This window comes from Ornithodoros turicata, chromosome 1 (assembly GCF_037126465.1).
Source record: "Ornithodoros turicata isolate Travis chromosome 1, ASM3712646v1, whole genome shotgun sequence".
In the NCBI taxonomy this organism is placed as follows: Eukaryota; Metazoa; Arthropoda; class Arachnida; order Ixodida; family Argasidae; genus Ornithodoros; species Ornithodoros turicata.
Window position 1 is genome coordinate 13023271 of NC_088201.1, and position 24733 is coordinate 13048003.

Here is a 24733-nt window from a genome sequence, read left to right on the forward strand (position 1 = left end):
TGTGTGGACATCCTGAAGACCGTGTGTGTTCTTGGGGTTTGGGCTGTGGGGACGTCCTGAAGACGGCGTGTGTTCTTTGGGTAAACGAGGTGGGGTGTGTTCTGCAGTGTATGGACAGCTTTTCTTGTCCCTACATGCTGGACCTGTTTTTTTGGCTTTCAAGAAAAAAAAAAGGGGGGGAGGTATTGTTACACCGACATGCCTACATTGCTTTCATAACTCGTTTGTGCCTACTTTTAATCTTCGTTGCTCTAGGACTTGGTATTGCAGTAGTAACACGAGCTGCCTGTTGGCAGTGGCGGCATCAGGTAACACAGATGGCCATAGAGGTAAACAACTTGTATTACCTGATTAAACACAAGCATAGGAAATCAGAATAGTGAATACCATATCGTTGCATTGATATGCATAGCAGCCGGTATAACACTGAACACTAATAGAATACAGTTGTAAACACTGGCATGTTTAAAGCAGCATACTGCAGATTGTTTCTCAATTTGGCCAAATTTGACCTCTTTCCTTGGCCTTTGTCTGTTGGGAGAGTTACGTATGAGGACCATAAGAGGTACCATATTTTCCAGTGTATAATGCGCACCCACCAAAATCGGAATTTGGAAAATGATGTACAAGGTGTGTGTGGATAAAGTCTACCCACACAGTATGATGGGCTAGAAATACTGGTGTGCCAATCGGCAAGTTTTTCAGGTACCCAAAAATGAAGGATGCTCCAGGGACGCTGAAGTCCGCGATAGGGCCGTGCTCTGGCGGATTTTCCTAAGTCACGTGATGTTCCACTACAGTTTGCCCAAGAGGTTGCGAATGTCAGTGCTTGGGATGCGATACGGACAAACAAGGACACGAGTCACTCGTTATCAGTTGTTTTGTTGCAGGTATCACCGCGGCTGGCTTTCACTGCTTTTTTTATTTGTTTGCTTTTGAACTACGGCAGCCCGACGAAACAAGAAACTCTATACAGCAATCTATTCTATCAAGCATTAACACAGTACCATATGACGACAGTGGCATGTCTTGCGACGTATGACTTACGGCACGACGGACAGGTTTCATACGAAACGCCGCAAAACTGTGACAAATATTCTCAGCAGGTGAAGATAGGCGAATCGACGATACTTTCGAGTCGCTCGTATATGGTATCACAACTGACGAACAAAATCTGTTGTGGCCCTTAGTACACTGCGAAACCACGACAGGAACCATTCTGCTGTCTTCTGATCTCACTCTATGTTAGAAATGTTAGAAATATTTTCACCAGTGGAATATTATTCCACGAGAACCCCTTCATTTTACGTCTGTCGAAGCAAGAAGTAGACGAGATAGCGGTTTTTCTTCTTCCTTATTTATTTTCTTGTTCACCGAACTTGGGAATCAAAGCATGTACACGCCCACGCGCTTTACTGATAAGGTGACGAACACACAGCATGGCATGTGTTATCACATCGAGACGTTCAAGGCACACCCGTCTGCCGTTGTCACGTTACGACTTCAACGTACTGTCCCCTAATTGGCAACCATAAATGCAAGCAGAAGGAACAGTTGCCGCTGAAGAAAGCTTCGACATCAAAAATGTTTTATTGCTTACACGGAGACACAGGCGGAGACTTAGTTTTCCTTTGTAGTTCGTGGCGAATCCGCATGGTTCGCTGCGAGCGACGACTCGATCTACACTTCATTTGAGGGACCCCACCCCCCTTCCCCGTGCATTGGATAGGCCGATTGGCACACCCGTATTTCTAGCCCACCATACACACAGTATGCAGGGTGTTTCACCAAACGTGAAAACAAATAAAAAATAGAATCTCATTAAAAAGTACTTGTCTGGCCACGATGGGGTCAACGCTATTTATCTCAGCAGATTTTGCCAAGACGTCTGAGCACTTTTATCAAATATAATTCGCGAGAAATTGAGTTTTCCCAATTGAACTCCCAGATTTCCAAAGTCAGCCTCACGTGTGGGTTCCTTTTTTATTTTTTTATTATTTTATACCAAAAACAGAAAGCGCATGCCGGATTTACCCCATTCTATTGCAGAATCGTCGTTTGGATGCGCGAATTGCCGGCAGCGAAGGAAGCGGTGCAGGGAGGCTGTGGACCTGCCCCACTTTCCCTTTTTCAAGCTTCTGCTGATAACGGCAGCATATGGTTGCAACATAAATGACGTAAAGCTATCTGAGAGAAGAGCGTGTGAGTGATGTGTGCATTCTCCGTGCACTGTTTGTCACTTTGGACGGTACAGTACTTCCATTCCCGTCTTCATATCGCGGCTCTCTAACATTATGAAAGCAGCGTTGATTCACCTCTGCAGTCATTTTTTTTTTTTTTCGTCTTAGATAGTACCATTCACATCGGAATGGTCCCAAAGCCGTCAGTCAGGCGGTGTGATTTGCATAGTAGAAGTTTTCGTCCCGCAAAAGAGCGTCCTTCTTCTCCCCCAACGTGATGTAGAGAACTTAAATGTGTTAATGGACTCGCGCTGAAGACTGTCCAGAAGATTAATTGCTTCATTCCCCTGGCTGGAACCACCGCCCTGTTACCTTGCCCTCATCGAAACCTCCTTGTTGAGGTTGATCGATAGACGGCAGCAGAAGACAATCACCCCAGGTTCGGAGAGCTGCATGATTTTGAATTCGAAATGGTGGTCCAAATGGTATAGGGTATTGGCGCTTGCTCAGAACAGTCTTTTATAGGCGTACATATGTACAGGGTGTCTCACCTAACGCGAAAAAAAAAGAAGAGAAAATAAAGTATAAAAATATGTACTTGTCTGACCACTATGGGGTCAACGCTATTTATCTCGGGAGATTTTGCCATGACTTCTGAGCAGTTTTATCATGATGAACCTCTACCCGAGAAACGTCATCATGACGTTGGTAGACAGATCGGAAGGGGAGAGCCGATTTCCACGAATGTGCACGAATGTTCGCTGGCTCCTATTGAAAGAAGTGTAGAACCCAAGGTTGCATCCCTTTCAGGGATCATCGTAATCCCCTCAAGACCGTGGTTTTCGGGCGCAACCTTTTGTTCGCCCCATAGCTTGGAGCATAGTTCAACTCTACCAAACCGGTGGCGCTGTCGAACACTATGACGTCATTTGTTTACAAACAGGCAGAGGTCTATTCGCGAGCAATTGAGTTTTCCCAATTGAACTCCGAGATTTGCCAAGTCAGCCTCGCGTGTTCTTTTTCTTTTCTTTTCGTTTACTTCTTTTTTTAACGAGAACAAAGCGCATGCCGGATTTACCCCATTCTATTGCAAAATGCGTTCACTATTACAATTGGTAACAGCCGGGGGGAAAAAATTGCGAAAACCGTGGTTTGGATGCGCGCAAATTGCCGGCTGCGCTCAGATCTCCGAAAGAGGCGATACGAGGAGGCCATCTACCCGCCCTTTCACTTTCTCTTTTCCAAGCTTCTGCATGATAACGGCAGCATGGTTGCAACGTAAGTTATCTGAAAGAAGAGGGAGAAGGAAACAGGTGTGTGTGTGGGAGGGGGGGATGACAGTTTTTCTTCCGCCGACGGATAACTGAGGAGGTCGGCCGACAATTTGCGCGCCTCGAAACGACGTTTTTGGATTTTTTTTTTTAGCTATTACTAAAGCAGTTGGGAATGTAAAACAACAACTTTATTTTGAGATGATGAATGGGGAGTTTCATCGCCAGGGGGTTGAGAACGTATTTCACAATGCCATGGGCGTAAATCCGACGTGCGTTTCTCTCAAATCTCCCTCGATATAAAGAGAGTTGCCCCCATAGTGTTCAGACAAGTAGATTTTTTTTAATATGTCTTTTTTGTTTCTTTTATTTTTTCTTTTCTTTTTTTAACAGGTGAAACCACGATGGGTGAAACACGCTGTATGTGTGAACGCCCGTGGACGACGATGTCGTGCCTTGTTGCCAAACGCAACCGCGCTGGCTCGTCAGTTCTAGAGTCGCTAAATAAGCCAAGGTATACCTTGAATAAGCTACGCTTAGTCAGTTCTATCCCGCCCACCAGCTCGCGTGGCCGACTGGTTAGTGCGCTGGCCATGTCATGTCGAGACTGGGAGGTACCAGGGTTCGAATCCCGCTGCCGGCTGTGCTGTCTGGGTTTTCTCCTGGGTTTTTCTCGGACGCTGTCAGCCATATGTCGGCACAAGTCCCTTAGAAGTCGGCCCAGGACGCATGTTCCCCCAGGGCGTTAATCGTGACGTTGCCCACCTCTGTGCCCAGCTCTTTCAGAAACACCTATCCCCCCCCCCCCTCCGGGACATTCCGTCACCGCCGATCAGGACTCGTGTAGAGGAACATCTCTACAACATTTCGTGACCCGAACGTGATAGCAAATTTTGCATGGACCTCACACGGAACAACATATCCTCTACATATGGGTCCCGAAATGTCCGTCTTTACTTGTGCCTCTCGTCTTCGGAATAAAGAAAGTATACCCACATTTGCGCACGAAATGAAATGTGGGTATGCTTTATCTGCACATGTCCTGTATGCATAACGTACACCACATAGGTTAAGGTGTGAAACAATTTCTAACTTGGAAGCGATCTTTTTAGAAGCAGCCTATATTTTTTTAAAGGAGCTTGGAAGGGCTCGAAGAAGAAAGTAAGAAATTCAGATTACAAGCCTTGCACCCTTTAGCGCAAAACCTCGTGGGGGGGGGGGGCAGAAAAACTTCCTTCGGCTGCCAGTTTGCGTCTTCCGCCCGGTAGTTGGGCATGCGATTTTTTTCTCTATGGTTCCTCTTTGCGGTTGTAGGTACTATTTGGCGCCGTGTCTAACACAGGGCAGTCGAACAGGCGCCTTGGTCCCCTGTAGTAGCAGACGATCCTCGCCAACTTCCCAAAGGAAATATTTTGCGCGACAGTTCCTGAAGTTAGTATATTCAGATCACCCGGTAAAAAAATATTTGTTCGATATGTTTGCCGTGCTCCTTTAAGGGATTCTCGGAAATTTTGAGTTCTCGGCGGGGAGTGGTTCTCGAGAATGTCTATTATGTGAAACATATGCGATTTTTGCCATAATGCGCTCCACGCGGGCGCATTTCAAACGCAAAAATTGCTCCCTCTACAAGCACCTCACTTCACATGCATCATTTGCTCATTCCGAGCCAGTCCTAAATGAGGAAGATCACTTGCTTCTCCATCGTCGTGCCGGTAGTGGATATACCTTTACTCCATCACGTAGCCTATCAGGATTAACTCCACTATGTATACCTGGTTTTTGACGAAAACCCCCGGCTGAATAATTCGGAAACGGCTGACGCTATCGAAGAACTTCCTTTTTGCTGAACATCCTTGAGTCATCGGCAATGAGACCGGTGATCGCCTGCACTGTAGTTGAGGAGTGCGGTGAGTACCTGCAGTTGAGTGCGGTGAGTACCTGCACAGTGAGTTCAGCACCTGCGCCATAGTGATCGGGCCCTTCAGCGAAAAATATTCCAGGGGTCTACCTAAGCGTCTCTTGCAGCTGTTCCTTGTCTTCCGTCAACCCCTTACGTGAACCAGACTGGATATCTGAGCGAAAGAGCGCATCACAAGAAATATGTAAACCGAAAAAATCGCTAAGTGTCGATGCTGTTTTATATATATATATATATATATATATTTATATATATAGGGGTATTCAATAAAGATCAGAAGTGGAGACGGTGCTTCTGCAGGACAAGGAATAAAAGGGGAACTTTATTAAAAACTAAGAGGGGGTGTTCGACGTTTCGACAGCAGCGCTGTCTTCAACAGGAATGGGATATTATGGTGACGCAAGAGAATTGCAAAGAATGAGAGGGGAATATGTACAAAGGGAGAGAGCAGCACACGTGCTTTGTCAAAGAAAGGTAAGGTTACCTTTCTTTGACAAAGCACGTGTGCTGCCCTATCCTGCTGTCGAAACGTCGAATACCCCCTCTTAGTTTTTAATAAAGTTCCCCTTTTATTCCTTGTCCTGTAGAAGCACCGTCTCCACTTCTGATCTTTATTGAATACCCTTATTTTTCGTGGTCAACCGCATTCGTTTATTTCAACTTATATATATATATATATATATATATATATATATATTTTTTTTTTTTTTTTTTTTAGAGAGCAAAACAGAGATGCCGTTTTTGCAGTTGAGCTACTATATACGGCCAGCTGCAGTCTGTTTGCAGTAACAATTTCTGCAAAGATAACTTATAACTGCAACTGTTACCGCTTTCGGTTAATGTAACTGTAACAAGTAACTAAGTTGCTCAGGCACTGCAATATTTTCCACGCGTCAGTTCGCTAGCGTCATTTTGTGGAAGCTTCAAATGTCCTGCCGTTTTTTTCCCAACCGGGAATTCTATCTGATACGCAGCCAGCATGGACACCCCTGGCCTTACACTGGCTTGTAGGAAATCCTCAGTTTATAATACGGTATAACTGCGCCTGGACAGTACAATCTCCTATAAACAGTGCGTAGGACTTTTTTTAGTTACGCTTATTGGGCATTTTAAAAATGTAACTGTAAAGTCACTAGGTTATATCAATGTGGTTACTGTAGCTGCAGCTAGTTACATTTCAAAAACAGGAACTGTAACTCAGTTCTAATTTTTGCACGCTAACTATAACTTGGTTACTTTTTCTTTCTTTTTATGCTTCCCCATGACTGGCCAATGTAACTACTAAATGACTAATTACCTAAAATTCATTAACTCTAAAATTAGGAGCTTTCGGGCAAAAGTGATATAGCAGAATGGGAGACAATGCGTGTTCAAAGCATTTCTATTTGCTAGAAGCCCTGAAAAGAGCACGTGCATTGAAATATCCATCGGTGAATATTGCTATGCATATCAGCCGAAACCAAAACCGCGCGCCACAGGAGCGCATGACCTTCACTGTCGTCGGCTTATCTGGGCCGCCACACGGTTGATTTGACCAGCGGATCAGCACCAACTCCTATCGAATCTCCATCGTTCCAAAGCACGTGCAATGAGGGCAGTCCTCCCTGTGCTTCTGACGCGCGCAGTTTCAATTTCGGCTCATTTTCATGGCAAAATTCGGTTATCTATATTTCAACGCACGTGCTGGTTTCAGGATTTTTTTCCTTCTAAATAGAAACGCTTTTGACGCGAGGATTGTCTCCCATTCTGCTATCTCCCTTTTGCCCGAAAGTCCCTAGTTAAAGAGTTCATTAATGAATTTTAGGTAATTAGTCATCTTGTAGTCACACTCTCTTCTAGATAATGTCCGTCTGGCCGTATACCCCTTCTGTAAATACCTATGCTATTGTCGTAGGATTTTTTTTTATAAAGCATCTGTAAAGAACAAGGAAACTCTCCGCATTATAAATGAAATTCAATATAATACCATGCCGAGTTTTACGCATAAGTGGGTGGCGTTTTTCTTGCCGTTTTCTTGGGACAGCGCTTTTTACTAGGATTAACAACGACGACGAAACATATTCTTTTTACGTAAATATCGATACTGGAGCGTAATTTAAAGGTGACTTCCAAAATAGTTACAAGGGAACGTATACTCAACGAATGTAACTAAAATAATTTATAAAATAATGTCATGAAATTCTCGCTTCGTTCCAAGCTACGCCGCCATTTTCGCGAATTCTTTTGTGTCATGGCGTCAGGGCCGCGGCTAGAAGGGGGGGGGGGGGGCAGCCGGGGATGGCGCCCCGAGACGCGGGACACTTCAGGGGCCCGCACGACCCAAGGCTCGTCGTAGTCATATAAAGAAGAAATACTTAGACTATGTTATTGAGACGTGAGGAGGCATGACCGGGTCATCCCTAGGGCCCGTAATTTCTCTCGCCGGCCCTGCATGGCGGCACCCATAGAGAACAGCAACCGATGAAAAACGCTCAAGTTTGGTTGACAGGCCGAACGAGAATTGCGCAAGTTCAACATAAGAGCTAGTAGACACCGGGAATGAGGTCAGTGGTGAGGCAAGCTAGAGGCAAGAGGGCGCTAGATCCTGACGGTAATCATTCGGGGTGCTCCCACGCGTCAGCTATCAATATACAAGGGTCGTTCAGTGTTGACCGCGAGACTTTGCTCGAGAAAAACCAGTGAGCAAATGTAATTGAATAAAACTTTCGGAGGACGAAGTGCAATCCTTCTCGGATCAGCGGCACGTGCGTCAGCGGCAGCTATCCTGGCGGCGAGCAAGTTCTTTGTGAAGGAGAACGTCAAAGTCAAACCAGCTGAGAGCTTGCAAAGACTTCAAGCACAGTATGGGAACAAGCGAAGAAAGTCAAGGGGAAGAATGCACGAATGGTGCAGACAGTTTGTCGAAGGACGGGATATGGTGACGAATAAATTACGTGGATACGTTAGTCCGACTGCAGTTACGCAAGCAGTGAACATCGCGGGCATTGAGCAAGCGATCCTGGAGAACCGGCGAGGGCATTGCAGCCCAGCGTAATATTAGTGCCGACAGTGTGGAGTCGATCGTTCATGAGCGCTTACTGTTCCGCAAAGTCTGTGCAAGATGGGTTCCCCGACACCTTACATGTGACCAGAAGGGAGCGCCACATGTGATGAAACCTGGATGCATCATTTCATCCCAGAGACAAAAAAAAAAAAAAAAAAATCACTGGCGATTTAGCGGTAAATGCGAGAGAAATGCGTTAGCATTAACCGCCTTTTCCTGTCCATACTAGACTTCCGGGTATCCACTTCCGGTTTAAACCCAACTTCCGGTCGTCAACTTCCAGTCTAAACCCGACTTCCGGTTGTCCACATCCCGTCTATACTTGACTTGCGGTATGCATTTCTGGTCCATATTTTGGGAGGGGTTCTATGGGAACTTTACACGGGGCAGAGGATTTCACCGTCGTTTTCGTTTTCAAATAAAAAAGAGCTTTTTCATAAAATTTTCAAATTTTATGAGCTTTCAAATAAAAAAACGCTTGTCTTTCCTTCCTTAACCAGCACAGTGAGTCAAAACCATATGCTGTGAGTATTGGGTAGTTTTCTTGTTCATAGCGTGCACGCCACCCAGGTTGAGTCGTTCTGACCATTTATCGCACGATACGGAATAACTAATGGCCAGTTCTCGCTTGGCGACGCCCGACGCGGCGTCGTGAGCGGGCGGCGGAAGTAGAGGCGCATTTCCGCCGCCCCGTCAGCGCGCACAATTTTCATGTTCCCACCACAGTGGCCTTCCGTCGTCCAAAGCAGACGAAAAATCAGGGGGCGTGGCCTTTCTGTGTCACCTAATTGGTCGCCAGCTGTCGTTCTCGGCAGCTCTCGCCGACGTCGTGAAAGAAGTTCGACATGGCAGTTTTTTTTGGGCTCGACGTCTCTCCTCTCCCGACTCCGGAAATGCGCGTCTATTTCCGCCGCCCGCTCACGACGCCGCGTCGGGCGTCGCCAAGTGAGAACTGGCCCTAAAAGTTAAGCATCGATCCACCAGGTCACACTGTTCTGTCCAAGCAATGATGACCTTGAGTTGTTCCTTGCAGGATTCGATCCTGCTATCGGAGTGATCTGATCTTCCTTGCAGGATCTTCACCTTGATGTTGCGATCATTGCATTTTGCGGCCTGTCCCTTCCATACGTGAGCTGCCCTGGATTGGAGCTCAGCATTTGAGGCGGTGCTGCTGCTGTAAATGTGGGTGTTCTGCTGTTGATGACACATCAGAAGTTTCTGGATGATGTTGTAGCAGACTTGTTTTCTTTGATGTGGAGACGGGCACATCAGATGCGGTGGTTTCTTTATGGAGGCCTCAGCAAAACAGGGACCAGCGGCATGGCTGAGTGAGTAAAAACATCCGCTCGTTGGTGGTAGCCAATGTCATGCTGAAGAATGGGAGGTAGTGGGTTCGAATCCTACCACCGGTTGTGTTGTCTGTGGTTTCCCCCTGGTTTTCCGGAAGACTATTCAGACGAATATGTCGGCACAGTTCCCCTTATTTTCGGGTAAGTTCTACCTCGAAGTAAGTGACCCAGCCCCATACAGCATAAAAGCTGTACTTCCTGTGCTCTATTTTGCGAGTCTTGCTGTTCGATGGACGTACATAACAAGCATTGTTCAGACATGAAATTAGACTATCATCAGTAAGATATTCAGCGTCGATGCTACCGAACGTTGTCTCACGCTCTCTTACCGGATGCGGTCATGGGCGTTCCCAGGATTTTTTTCTAAGGGGAGGGGTGGGGGTGGCAAATGCGTGCAACCCGTTCAACTCTTTTCCTGGAGACGGACGCTGCGGGCTGTGCGGATGTTCGAAGGTTCATATTATTATGACATCCGAGAAAAATCGTGAGGACCTATGAACAAAGAGTGCACAATTTTCACAAGTGACCTCAAAGCTCCAGGGAGGGGACACAGGACACAGCCCCCTTGTCCCTTTCTCGGTACGCCCATGGTTGCGGTTCGTCCGGCAGGCGGTGTCTCGGCGCTCATCATGCAGCATCGGGGCTAACGCTGCCTTGTCCTTCCTTGGGACCCCTCAAGCTTCGCTCCCGTGTCGGCGACCAAGGCCTCGACTTTGCTGCGACTCGAACACCGCCTCCACAACTTCGTCGTAGATCTTGTCACACGCCAGCTCTCTTCTGCAGCAACAGTTGTACGACTTGGGACAAAAGTTTACGGAAAACGGCACTGGCGCATTTCTTCATCGGCCACTTGCTAGCTACCAAGCTACCAGGAAGAGATCGAATAAAAAACGGGTGCATCTCTCAGTATGTGCGTGTCGCCCTCGCCTCCTGTTTGCTGCTAGGGTATCGCTCCAATGGAGAAATGCGACACCCCGATGTTCCGCAAGCTCTTGTCCCAAACTGTAAACGTCGCTTTCCTACGTTTCGATGTTCTTCTACTTCTTGTACTGCCGTTGTCAGACGTAACCACGGGAGTAGGTGACCTGCGCAGCCTCCAGACCGCGCCAGCAGACGTGTCTGTCTTCATTTTTTAGAAGATGTCCACAATAATTAGAAAAAAGAAGAAAATAATCAGTTGGCGTATCTCTGCATCACAAATCCGATTTTTTAAAAAAAATCTCCTTAGTTGTACGAATGGGCTGTTCCGGTGTTTCCAACATTTCCTCCAAATCAAATAATAATAATAATGATAATAAAATGTTATTTTCGCTAATCAAATTACTAATTGCAATGCACCAAATGCAACAAAACATGATGTTTGGACCCTTGTGTTTTTGCGTATGTCATTTTTATTATTATTATTATTATTATTATTTTCAAGACTGGTCAGTTTTTATTTCTGGGGCTGTAAAATCGGACGATGTCGGGTGAAGAAAACATGTTTTCGGGTGGTAAATAACAAAAAACGCACATTTCTCGCATTTCAGATGAACACGAGATGCCCAGCGGTTGTGCTGAATACGCAGTCTTTAGCGTTCTCCAGTGCTACTGTTGGTGGCCGAAGCTGCATTTTGCAAAGCCCATTTTCGTGCTTTACTGGATAAAAATCGGGCGGGGGGCAGGGTTTGCCGGGTTTAACTCCAAAACACAAATTATGTTCCTACGGCAGGGTCTGACGTACGAATGTTGAACCGAAGTTCTGTTGCACTGAATCTCTGTGGATATTTTTCCAGTGGTGTTCGTTTGTGCTTTTCTATATGCCTTTGATGCCACACTTGGCCAAACGCCAGAGACATATGAGGAGATAATCGGTTAACCGCAGCTGGCAACAACGAGGGAGCAAAAGAAATGGGATATGTTCGCATCTGGCACTCCGCAGCCAACATCTGGGAATATTCCGTGCCCGAAGGTATGTACCGTGCCCGAACGATATGGTAAAAGGTAAAAGTGAGCCATAGAGTATATTGTGGCTCACCTTTTCTGTTCACCTGCTAAGAGATGTTGTAGGAAATGGCAATTAATTTGCAGCCTCCTCTCAGCAATCTATAGGGGGGGGGGGGGTTCAGATCGGGAAAAGGGGAGGGGGTGAAAACAGCTGTGTGATATTGTTAACACTTTTCAGATGATGTATGGTATCAACGTATGGTATGCTCATCTGTATTCCCTGCTGCTGACTTTTCGAGCTTTTTGGAATGCATTTGAGTGGGGGGGGGGGGGGGGATTTGCCTCCTCCTAATCCTGAAGTTAATATTTTTATCGTGGTCAAATACGTGAAGTGCAATAAAGTGTAATCTACTTTCGTCAACGAGCTATAGCCGTCAATCTCGGAGTCTGGCTTGGCCAACAAAGGGGGTGATGAAATTCTGCTACGTGCGTCACGTGATAGTATGTCGCTCATAAATGTCAGACGCAGCCCCCGCAAGCACTCTCACTCTCTCTCTTCTTATCACAGGTCTGCTGTTACTAAGATAAAAGAAAACAATAAATGTTGCTCGCGGTTGGAATTGACTGAATACCTGAATAGATGGAAAAGTTCTATGACGTAGCGATAGTAAAAGAGATAGAAAGTGCGTGGCTGTCTACCACGAAGCAGGGATTGTAACAGTTGCTCAGTGGGCACCGTCGGTACAGCTTCGCGCAGAAGATAAATGCTTGCACAGAAGAAGAAAAAAGTGCACATTTGGCATCCCGCTGGCGCACCACAAAGGTTTTGCAGAAGCAAGTGGGTACAAAATGCTACTATCCATTTTCGCTTTTTTTCAAACTGACGAGTTCTTTTTGTTAAGAATTTTATGCGTAGTGATAAGGGTTCCCCCCCCCCCCCCCCCCCCGGTTTTTCCCAACACCCCTGAACCTGAAATTCCCGAGATTGCCCGTTACAGCTCGGCTACCCCCCTCCCACCCTTCTCGAGGTCGATTTCGGGAAGATCACTGGTTGTGGTTTACTGACGCGTCCGTTTTGCGGAGGCATCCAGGCGAGCGAGGGAATTTCAGAACGTTAGCAGTGGGGCGTGTCTACGTGATAGGTCTGGTTTCGTTTTTCTTTATTTTGGAACCGTGTCTAGAAATTAGTTAACATATAGCTTTCCTCGCCACTATTCTTTCCTTCCAATTTGGTGATATGCGTTGTCGTTTTGTCCACATTTGATGGCCAACCGAATTTTTGTACCCGAGTTCCCGCATGTGGCGATATTGGCGACATCTGTATGGGGCTAACGAGACATCAAATGTAAAGAGGTGGCATTGGTGGCATGCACTTTTCTTGCGTGTACTGTGCACCTCAAAGGCTGTTATAAGGAAAATGTAACGCAGGTATAAAGAAAGCGCGTTCTAGTGTATCCGAAGGCCAAAGGAAGTTAACTTGTTCCATTGCTCGAACCATATTAACTGTCAAGGTATGTATGCAATAGCTTTCCAACTGTTCATGTGCATGCCCTAAGTATGTGGAGTAAGGATTGTGAAGCTTGGTACGACGGCTAAAAGCGACAGAACAGCATTTTAGAGAGCTGAATTTGCCCCAAAAAATTTCGTGGCGACCACGGCGTGGAGCGTGCATATTCAGATACAATATCGGATCCCAAACGTGCGCCCAAACACGCCACAAAGAATGACGCGAGATAATAACATCGCCTCATTCTCATATCAGTATAGGGACATTGTGGGGATTCTTCCGTGGTAGATAAGCACCATTGTAGTACTTCGATAAAAAGTGTTATCGAGTCCTGGAAAGGCGTAATGATATCGGTATCTGTCGGATCGACTGGTGGCTTTTCCATCCATTTTTACCCACTACAAGGGATAATCCATGTTTATTTTTAGTGAGCGGTCTGAGTTCAAGCGCCTAGTAAGTCCATATAGGGAAGTTTAAAGGACTTGAAAGCAATTTTAATAACTCTACACAAGATAATCAACATAAGATAACAAAATGGCACAGCAAAAGCACACTATGCAATGATAGCTAAAGTATACATAGTGGTATGTTATCTGTCAAGAGTTTTCCCAACAATACCCGTGGGCATTGTGTATGTTGTTCTGTTGGGAGGTTATCTGTAGCTAGTCCTAATTTTGCAGGACTAAGTGGGTGCACAAAAACCCGGAAACACCTGGAGATATACCCACTTGAGCTCTGAGTGTGTTGTGTGGGAGCTGCATTGTCTCCCCAACACGTGGTTTTGTGTGTACAATACTCCATTTATATGCCATTGGTTTGCTACACTGCTGTGGGAACAGTATTAGTTGTCTTCTCACTGCATCCTTGCAGTCAGTCTATTGACCTAACATTAATAGACAAATTCTTAGACAAAACTCAGTACACATATTGTTTATCATTATGTACATATCTGCCCACAATGTATGTGTTGACTCCTTATCAATTTCTTCAGGAAATAGTGAGGGTAATATCTTATTGGACACTTCAGAGTGGAGGGTGTTTCAAAACAAGCTGGGTCCATACTGTACAAGCCTAACACTATAGAAAGCACAAGAGAATAACCCATAACAGCCTACATGGATGACACAACTCACACATAACTTGCAGCTTGTTTACCTATCCGAAACCTATCAGTTTTCCTGCATCAGAGAGCAAGGGAGAGGCAACAGGAAAAGGAAAACAATAAATAACACTTTAATACCCTTATACAGTCAACCCTCGATTTATGAACCTTCGATTTATGAATTCCCTCGTTTTATGAATAGGAGCACAAGGAACCAAACTTTTTACATGAGTTTTCCCCTCGTTTTATGAACCTCGATATCCGAATAATGAATGGAATTTCTGGGAACGAACTAGGAGTTGCCCAGCGTTTTTGCTCTCAATTTATGAACAGATCGTTCCGAGGTCAACAGAAACCTTCAAAGCGATTATTCTATGGTCTTATGAATGACGCCGGAACGGACGAAACTTTTTCCAGGTATTGCACCCTCGGTTCTTAAACCCTGGAAATCCGGACAACAAACGGGTTTTCCAGGGACGCATTAGGGGGACAAAGTGTTCCTGACCTCAATTTATGAATAAGGTGGCCGCAGGTCAGAAGGATTTCTGAGCATACCAGTGACGTGGTCCCGGTCCATGTCAGCTATTGTGCTAACTATATGTTGCATTATCAACGCAACCCCAACTCTCAAATACTGGTCAATCGTACTCACCTAACAGAATTTTCTATTTATGAATCCCTCGATTTATGAACAATTTTTCAGGAAACCAAGGGTGTTCATAAATCGAGGGTTGACTGTATATACTAACTCTTAAAGGTAGAAAATCTGGGGAATCTGTAAGGAAATATTTAGGGAAGAGCCTCAGGACAAGAGCTGCCGATATTTCGAACAGCGTCTCTTGTCCCAAGCTCTTCCTTTAACACTAGCTCTTAATAACACACAAGAGTGTTGGTGACAACGAGTCCGTGCACATACGGGTTGGTTGTCTCGACCCAGTGTGGTTCAGGTGCATAGCCTGGGAAGAATGTATTACGATAAAAAAGCAGTTATGATGCAGAGAGCCAACGAAGCAAAGCTGAAGAAAAGCGATGCTTTATTGGATCTCGCATATTGCACACGATTTAAAGCATGTCTGATGCAAATGGATTGTCTGACGTCTCACTTTGCTGTAATAGCAGTTATTTCAGTCTTCTACTTAAGGTAGTCTTCAATTTCCTCTTGCGAAAAACATGGTTGCAGAGGATACTGTTTTGTTGGCAAAGAAAATGAATATTGCCTCTTGATGTCCAAGTTCAACCTTCGTGCTTAGTGGTGACAGAAAGAGGCTGTATGATCCACCCTGACTGATCGCCTTCTTTCAGTAGGTCACAAAGCATAGACTACATTAACTGTGGACAACCATGCATCTTGCACGTTCCTTGAGCGCGAAAATTGTTCGTGGTCTGGCCTCCACAGCAACAGCAGCCCAGCCAAAATCGGCACAATGTGGCCAGCTTACTTCACAACAGGTGTTTGAAAGAGAAGACAAATTTGGTGCCCACAATTATCATCCTGTGCCTGTTGCTATCCACAAGGCAAAAGGCAAGTACAGCATTGAATAGTGAGACTATAAATTATTACGTCGGCGTAAATTTAGATGTGAATGAAGGTTGGTTTGCTTGATGAGTTGCACCTATGATATATCAGGTATTCGTTTTCTTTTTCAGGAGTCTTTGTTTGGGATGTCGAAGGTAGAAAATACTATGACTTCTTGAGTGCATACAGTGCTGTTAACCAGGGCCACTGCCACCCTAAAATTGTAAGGACCCTCCAACAGCAAGCCGAGATGGTTACCCTCACTTCGAGGGCATTTTACAACACAGCACTTGGAGAGTTTGAGGAATACCTATCTAAGCTTTTTGGCTACGATAAGGTCTTACCGATGAACACAGGTGAGTTTTTTTTTTTTTCTTCACGTTAAGTGGAAGTGCATCAGTACATTTGCAATGTAATTTTTTAGGTGTGGAAGCTGTTGAAACGGCTTGCAAGCTATCTCGTCGTTGGGGCTATGACGTCAAAGGCATCCCTAAGAATAAAGCTAAAATTATTTTTGCGGAAAACAATTTCTGGGGCCGTTCGCTTGCTGCTGTGTCGTCCTCCACAGATCCGTCAAGCTATTCAGGGTTTGGACCTTTCATGCCTGGATTTGAGATTATCCCATACGATGATTTACAAGCCCTAGAGGTTCGTTGCTGTTTTGCCTCAGGAGCTTTGTGTGTTGATTTTGAAAACTGGGCTCTTTTCAGAAATCTCTTCAGGATCCTAATGTGTGTGCTTTCATTGTGGAACCTATTCAAGGTGAAGCTGGTGTCGTAGTTCCATCTGATGGATACCTTAAAGGGGTTCGTGAGCTCTGTTCAAAATACAACGTCCTCTGGGTCGCAGACGAGATCCAGACAGGCCTTGGCAGGACTGGAAAGTAAGGCAGTGATTTCCTGTCGGCTGTCACTGGTTTGAGATCATTAGAATTCTCTTCTTTGCAGAATGCTTTGTGTGGACCATGACAATGTAAAACCAGATATTGTCACGCTTGGAAAGGCGTTGTCTGGTGGTGTTTATCCTGTGAGTATTGATGTCGCTGGTATCAGCTAGCTTTTACCGGCAAATGGTTCTTATTTTCGCAGTTCACTTCTAAATGAAATTTTCAAAGCTAACGGGATGACAAGGTATAGCATGCAGAAATCGCTGGGAGTTTTGTTATTTTACGATACAATTTTGTCTGGATACATTTTGGTTGTTAATTGCCTCATATAGATGCTACTTGAAGGGACGGTCGAAGAAGAAACCCATCTATGAAACCGATACCACTCTGTTCAGCATCGGCTGACAATCTACTCAGCAAATTTTTTTTGTCCGAGAAGTGCTTAGATATTAAATTCACAAATTTTAAATACCAGCGCTGCTTCCATGGCCGCAGAAGCTCCGGCGGCGTGACGTCACTCCCTAAGCAAAGGAGTGAGGGCGCTGCGCCTAGAGGAGGAAAATCTCCATTCTGGTGCCCCGTAACTCCTGAGACTCCTGCACGGCCGTGGCATTCCCGCTTCTCAGGGTGGCGCCCTCGTTGGTTCTTAGGGAGTGGTATTTTTGCTCGGTTTTCCAGAGAGGGAATTACGGCGTACTCTCAACATCCAGTGTCTGCTCTTGTCACATATTCTGTCGAGTAACAGTCAAGCTACACCAGTATTTCACGTGGGATTTTCGATACCATTGCCACTGTGGGTTCAGCAGGAATAAAATGACACTATAGCTAAGAAATGGACTGGAACGGATGTCTCCATCCCTTCATTCCTTTAACTTGAGTCAGCATTCTGCAATAAAGTGGGGAAAGCCTCTTCATTGAGAAACCCAGAGGAATACAAATTTGAAGGCTTGGGTAATTTTGCAGACTGCTGTGGTATCCTAGCTGCAGTCTCCCAAAGGGGGTAAGGAAGGGCTCGAAAAATAGTCAGGAGGTGTAGAAATTAGGACTACAAACCCTGGGACACAATTTTGCACAAAAAGTAGAAGTGCAAAGTGCAATCCTGTTGCACATGAGAGCTTTCAACCTCTTCCCTCAGTTGCAAGCTTGTGATGTCTTGTCATTTGTTTAATATATTGAGGCGTGAGCCGCCTTTTTGCTTTTTGTTGTTGGAGTAGATCACCCGCCGTGCCACGTCACACCAACATATAACGCGTGATTGGGAAAGAGTGGATCGTTGGCAAAATAAGGGCATGTCTGTGTTGCCATTGTGTAACTTCGTGGTTTTCGCGTTATGGGGGGGGGGTTATGCTTTGATATTTCTGCAACAGTCGAAGTTCAACTGTCGATTAAGGAGATACAGAATGCCTCAATCATGCTGTACGGTAAATTGCATGAATCATTTTGTCAAAGGAAGCGGTTTGGGCTTCTATAGGTTCCCCTGGCAGGTGAATGGATAGCGATACTGTGACACTGATCTTGTCAGGTGTCATCTGAAAAGTATGCAATAGCCTTCTCTTAGTGCATATTCATAAGCCATATAATTATGGGTGTCGATTTGTACACCTTGAGGTTCTCTGTCATACACTTCCCGGGGGTATCGATGAACTAGGAATAAATATCGCTGCATGTGACGGGGGTCATGACGTTAGCGTATTCTCTGATCGTTTGTCTGACGTGTTTGGGTTAGGGTTACGTCTACCTCGAACATGAAGTTTTCCTTCATATCTCCTTCTTGCAATGACATCCATCCTCGGAAACAACCATCAAAACAACGCATGTATGTAATCGGCGGCTGCTAACACACGTGGCTTTCTTTTGCAAACGACGGGTCATGACATTTTGTGGGCACCTCGTCAAATAGATGCTGTGACGTAGCTTGTATGCAAACAGCCATTTGTCTTGTTGGCACTGCTCATCCATCGTCTGGCACCGAGCACTTGACCTTTCGCCTTGCTCTTGTGCTGTAGCAGACTATTCTTGGTAGCCAATAAAACTGCTCGGATGATCTGACGTCGCAACACGCCAGAAGCCGCTCATTGTGTTGCGACTGCTCACTGCAGCTGCGTAAGTCTTGTGAGCTAATTTTCTCAGGAAATGCTTGCTTCGGAAGGGCAGTTCCTGAGGGTTGTATGTTCTTATCAGTTGGTAGAATGAGGTGCCGTTCAAGCTCCTTTACATTCCTTTCAGCTGTTTCATGAAAGGAGCAGGTGAGCTTAGCAACAGTGCAGCTCTTGGATCTGGTTTTATTCACTTTATAGTCAAATTTTAAAGAGAGGAAAGTGCATAAATTGTATAAGGTTTATATGCAGCCGTCATGGCCTCATGTGGACCACCCTCTGCTACAACTCATCACAGGGGAATGAAATTGCTTTCTTCCTCCTCAGGTGTCTGCAGTCTTGGCAAATGACGATGTGATGTTAGTAATCAAGCCTGGTGAGCACGGTTCCACGTACGGTGGCAATCCGCTCGGCGCCAAGGTTGCCGTCGCAGCACTAGAGGTACTGTTGGTACCATGTCCTTGCCTTGTCGATACAGTGTCCGTACAGCAAAGTTTACATTCGCCATTCAGGTTATTCAAGAAGAAGCCTTGGTAGAGAATGCTGAAAAGATGGGCAAAGTCTTACGATCAGAGCTGACTAATTTGTCTCATCCAATGGTGAAGACTGTTCGTGGTAAAGGGCTTCTCAATGCTGTCATCATCCAGCCAGAATATGATGCTTGGGATGTGTGCCTCCAACTGAAGAAGAATGGGCTTCTGGCGAAGCCAACTCACGGAGATAAGATCCGCCTAGCACCTCCACTTGTCATAAATGAGCAGCAGCTCCAAGAGTCTGTGGAAATTATGGCAAAGACATTTTTGGAATACAAGCGACCATAAGTTGTACCTGTTTGCTAATGTACTACTCTAATGTATATCTGATGTGTTGTTTTGTAAATGCAGACTGCTGTGCCACTCATATTGAAATATATGCAAGGTGTTCAGACTTTGTTTCCCTGATTAATGAGATAAGACTAACAAACTTTTAAATTGTGTGTTTAAAGAGCAGACGTTGAGAGCATGCCATGCGGCAATTGATCTTAGACAGTGTGTGTGTGTTGCGTGTTTTTCAAGGCAGGAGACAACCCTTCCCCCAGAAAAATCCTGCATTCGCGCCCTGGTGGCCATCAGAATCCAACCAAGAACATGTACTGAACACTGGAAGATTCATGCACTAAAGGGAGAGTGCGGAGATGCTTGATGGGCATGATGATGATTGGTTTTCGTTCTTTTAATCATTCGTGCATAGTTGGTAGAAGGCGAACGAGTGATATGACATCACCTCCCTCGTTGTCAGATCGAAACTGCCGGGGGGGGGGGGGGGGAGGCTTACAATTTCATTCAAAACTTAGTAAAGTAGATAGCGTTGGGAGACACCACAGATATTTCGTGAAGTGTGCCTGGGTCAGGTACCTGATTCGGCACTTGCATGACGGCACTTATTCTATTTCTAATTATAAAAAAACGTTGTTTTATAATTGGAAATAGAATAAGTTCCGTAATTTAAAAACTTACGTCCGCTTTAATGAAATCGTTTGCATTCGCCAGTTAATGTTTAACAGTGGGAAATGTCTCCGTCCTGTTCAGCCTGAATAACCTCTACACGAGAAACTTCATCATGACGTTGATAGACAGACTGAAACCGAAGCAAGTCTGAAGGGGATGACTGGGTTCCACGAATGGGCACTTGTTCGCTGCCTCCTATAGACCTCTCCCTGTTTGTAAACAAATGACGTCATAGTGTTCGGCAGCGCCACCAATTTGGTAGAGTTGAACTACGTTAAAAGCTAGTAGCGAACAACGTCGCGCCCGAAAGCCACGGTCTTGAGGGGATTACGATCGTCTCTGAAAGGGACGCGACCTTCGGTCCTAGTTGTCTTTCAATAGGATAGGAGGCAGCCCCCCCCCCCCCCCCCCCCAGCTCAGAGTGTAGTTCAAGTCTACCCAAATTGGTGGCGCTGTCGAACACTATGACGTCATTTGTTTACTAACAGGGAGAGGTCTATTGCACAAAGATAATCTTGCGGTGTTAGCATTCGTCGATAAGATAAAGTAGGAATACAGAGGAAATACATAGGATTGAACGTTCGTGCTTCCTTGGGGTGGTCATTACGGCGCTGTTGGAACGACGATCTTCTGGGAAGACAAGCGATTGTAACGAGGTTCGACCCAGTAAACCATTCATATCCATAGGACATCCCCATAAGATCGCGAACGTCCTGAATATCTCGACAACCATGCGATATCTACTGGATGTCTCAGAACGACATTCGCGTTTCGGTTTTACCCAGTAATTAACAGGTGTCGTATAGGCACATCTGCAGGATATCGCGTTTTGGATATTTGACTGGAGGATGCAGCCTGGAGATCCCTGGGATATCCATGTAAGATCCAGTACACGAGATTTTGGGCACTGGTTGAACGTCACAGGGATGTCGCCTGGAGATATACAGATAAATGTGAAGTTTATGACATCTTGTTCTGACAGCCACATTTTTGTTGTGCTGAAAGCAAGCAAAAACTTCTGTAAACGCTAACTGGATATGGGGGAACAAGGAAAATCGTTATATATTTTTATCGTTCGCGTGCTGCTTGCCGTGAAAGTATTTATCTATGCGTAATGCTCGTCAAGCAACAGTGGAATTGGATCAGTTTTACAGCTCCACTAAACAGCTAATCGCATTATAGACAATAGGTTGAATTAAAAACATAGTATTTGACAGGAAGGAATGTGAGACACGTTATTGGTTATGCCTTGACTCTGCAGAGACACGGGTTAATTGGAAAGAAGCACCTCCTCACCGCTACAAATGTATCACGGCCCAATACAACTCAACGAATGTGCCCCAGCAGCTTGTATTTCAGTATGTATGGTCTAACCATTTTGTCAACAAAGACGGTTCTGGCGTGATGTGGGCAAGCTAACGCTTGTCCCATCCTACAGTTTGCGATACAAGACTGTTCTGGCAGTTGAGATTAACTACCAGGTGTGGATTTCTCGCTGCATTGCAGCACAGGGTGGCCGCATCCGTAGTGTAGCAGAAGTGCTAAATCTTGTTCGAGCAGGGGTTCGTCGCGCTCTTCGTAGAGAGAGAGCTGTGCTGGGAGCTGTGCACTTTGCAAGACGGTGGCAGACATCTTCGGTCCTCTTTGAAGATGATAGAGGTACGTGATAGGTGATGATGAAGGTGATAGGGGGACTTTTAGGTGGCCAAGTACAGTGTGCCGTTGTCACGTTCGCAGCTTTCCGCGAGTCTTCGTTCGTTGCATGGTGACGTCCAGCACACATATTAATCTAGAGATCATATTGCTCTAGAGTTGGCATCTACGTAGCCTTAGTTTAGTCCGTGTGAAACGTTAGAGGGAGCCAGTCTGTGTGGCTGGTCTTCCGCTCTGATGCCAATACAGAAGACTGTTGTGCTGTGCCCTCCCTTCAAAAATGCGTACGCGGTGGAGCGGGCAAAAGGGTGCACCTTAATGGACCGTGTGTCGGAGTGTGGACGAACGCTGGCGGGCACACTACAGTTCCTGGATTTGTTTTTTTTTCCCTGTTGTTGATGTTCGAGGCGTTCATTTCAACAAACATGTGATAATTAACTTATGTAATATGTTTGGTAATAAATATGTACTTTCCGTTTACATCAGCGAGGCGTCGTCATCTGAGATATATATATTAAACTAAAAGTAAGTATGTGCAAGTTAATATTAAATTTTAAGTCAGAAGTACTTGTGACGTCCAATTTGTGTCCAGATATCCACTAAAATACCTTGCGGGGACATATCTGTGATGACAAAGGAGGGTTAAAATGTATATCTCACGGACGTCCTGTAGATGTAACTTGGATCCTCACGAACCTCCAGCAGATATCCGAATATCCGGAATTAGAGATCACATAGATATTGCCTGGATGTAAATGGTTTACTGGGTCTGTTCTCATCAAACAAGTAGCTCAAGGTAAAAGTCGGAAGCACAATCGTGCCGTAAAGCTGGCGGCAAAGTCGGAAGTAGTTGGCGCCTGCAGTAACCTAGCTATTGAAATAGTAGTTTAACTAGTAGTTGCCACTACATTACTGCAAGTAGTTGATAACTACTTTTTAACTACAATCAGGCAGTTTAACTACATGTGGTTAACTACTGGCCATCACTGCATAAAAGCAAGAACTTGCGGTAGTGGCGGCAAAAAACCAAACACAACAACCAGATCAAAAACCAAAGTGTATAGACAACCTGCTACGAAATATAGCAGCGTCAGAGACTGAGACGAGAGACTGGGGAAGGTCATTCCAATCATCGATAGTACGGGGAAAATAAGAATACAAAATACGAAGGGAGAGCGGAGGCAAATGAATTGACGACTTAAGAGATGTAATGCTTGAAGGATAGGAGTAGTCAGAGAGAATAAAACGAGCTGCACGGTTTTGGACAGATTCAAGGAGATTGATATAAGGCCAGTTTGGTGGGGGTCCCAGATATGGTCGAGGCATATTCTAGTTTGGGTCTCACTAATGTTTTGTAAGCAAGTAATCGCACATCGGTCGGTGCCTGTTTTAGATTGCGTCGAAGATAACCGAGCGTGCGGTTAGCATCATTCACGACATTGTGTATGTGGTCAGCCCAGGAGAGGTTAGTTATTTGTAACAGGAAGAAGAGGGAACTGGAGTGTGTCCAATGTGGTATTGGAACGTTAAGGGTTTTTTTAGAGCGAGAAAAAGGAAGATGATGGCACTTTGTAGAGTTCAGGGGAAGAAGCCATGATGAACACCATGCAAGTACTGGAGTCAAGGTCTTGCTGAAGGGCCAGATGGTCGGAATGAGTGTGGATGGGTCTGTAAACAACACAGTCATCTGCAAAGAGTCTGACAGATCATGTTAAAGAATCTGGAAGATCGTTAGTGAAGATAAGAAACATAAGGGGTCCAAGAACAGAGCCTTGCGGAACACCAGAAGAAACAGGGACAAAGGAAAAAAAGGGAGTTGTTTACAAGTGTGGCCTGTGTTCGATCGGAAAGATAGCACTGGATCCACTGGACAACATCCGGGTGAAGATTAAGTAATGACAGTTTATGGATAAGGCCACAGTGTGAAACAGAGTCCAACGCTTTCTTAAAATCTAGGAAGATGGCGACTTGTCGCCCTGTTTAAAAATGGGAATCTCATTACCTTTCTCTCTCTCTCCGCCTCTGTGCTGCGTTCTGCACAATTTTAAGATTGTGCAGAACGCACATGTCGACACACACACGCGAATGTCGAACACAAGAACGGCCCATAACGGCACCTGCTCGCTGGTGTTTGTTTGCAAAACCTCGCATCCAAGTGAATGACAGGTCTGCGTTCTTGTGTTCCGGAATACGCAAAACGTGCACCATCGCAAGGAACAACAACAACAGATAAATTAATGACGATGAATTGGGGAAATTCGCCACCTGAGGTGCGGCCCACTACCCCAAAAGGCATAATGGATAGGATGAGATGCGTCCTGATGATGAGATGATGAACGACGCTGAATAGGAGTCGATAGTCAGTGGAGTCAGTGGGAGAGCATCAAAAGAACGCTAGGCAAAAACACAACACACAAACACACGACCAGCTCACTTTCGTCTCCCTCCACCGCTTACGCGGAGTTGAAGGGAGACCTAAGAAACTATTAGGCTAGAATTACCCAGAAAGAACGATAAACGTCCCATTTACATCCAGATATCCAACGGAGACGTTCATAGGTTCATAGGTTCATGCAGTCCCCCGGACTGCAAAATGAGGAAGAAAGTCTGTTCACAGGGACGTCGCACGGACGTAAACGGGACATTCACGAACATCCCTGGGATCTCCAAATGTCAAATTCAGTTCTTCCCCAGGATATCCTTGGGACATATTTGGTTTACTGGGAAACAGTCAAGACTACGAAAGAACTCGGCCCGTTCAGCACATCGAGCTGGTGCATAAAAATTTACAACCAGAAG

General features: G+C 45.4%; 1 protein-coding gene across 6 annotated transcripts; it reads left to right on the forward strand.

Annotated features, from left to right (window-relative positions):
* The first annotated feature begins 11614 nt into the window (after window positions 1-11614).
* Window positions 11615-19721, forward strand: LOC135377505 (ornithine aminotransferase, mitochondrial-like). Of its 6 annotated transcripts, none has more exons than XM_064609971.1 (8): window positions 11615-11712; window positions 15599-15818; window positions 15944-16168; window positions 16237-16460; window positions 16523-16695; window positions 16760-16838; window positions 19122-19235; window positions 19307-19721. In XM_064609971.1, the coding sequence occupies exons 2-8, from the start codon at window positions 15638-15640 to the stop codon at window positions 19613-19615; spliced, it is 1305 nt and encodes a 434-aa protein (XP_064466041.1). In that variant the 5' UTR covers window positions 11615-11712; window positions 15599-15637; the 3' UTR covers window positions 19616-19721. The 6 variants fall into 6 exon arrangements, with proteins under 6 accessions (XP_064466041.1, XP_064466044.1, XP_064466040.1 ...); XM_064609974.1 differs by having other exon boundaries at window positions 11618-11712; window positions 15602-15818; XM_064609970.1 differs by lacking the exon at window positions 11615-11712 and adding an exon at window positions 12337-12525.
* The last annotated feature ends 5012 nt before the right edge of the window (window positions 19722-24733 follow it).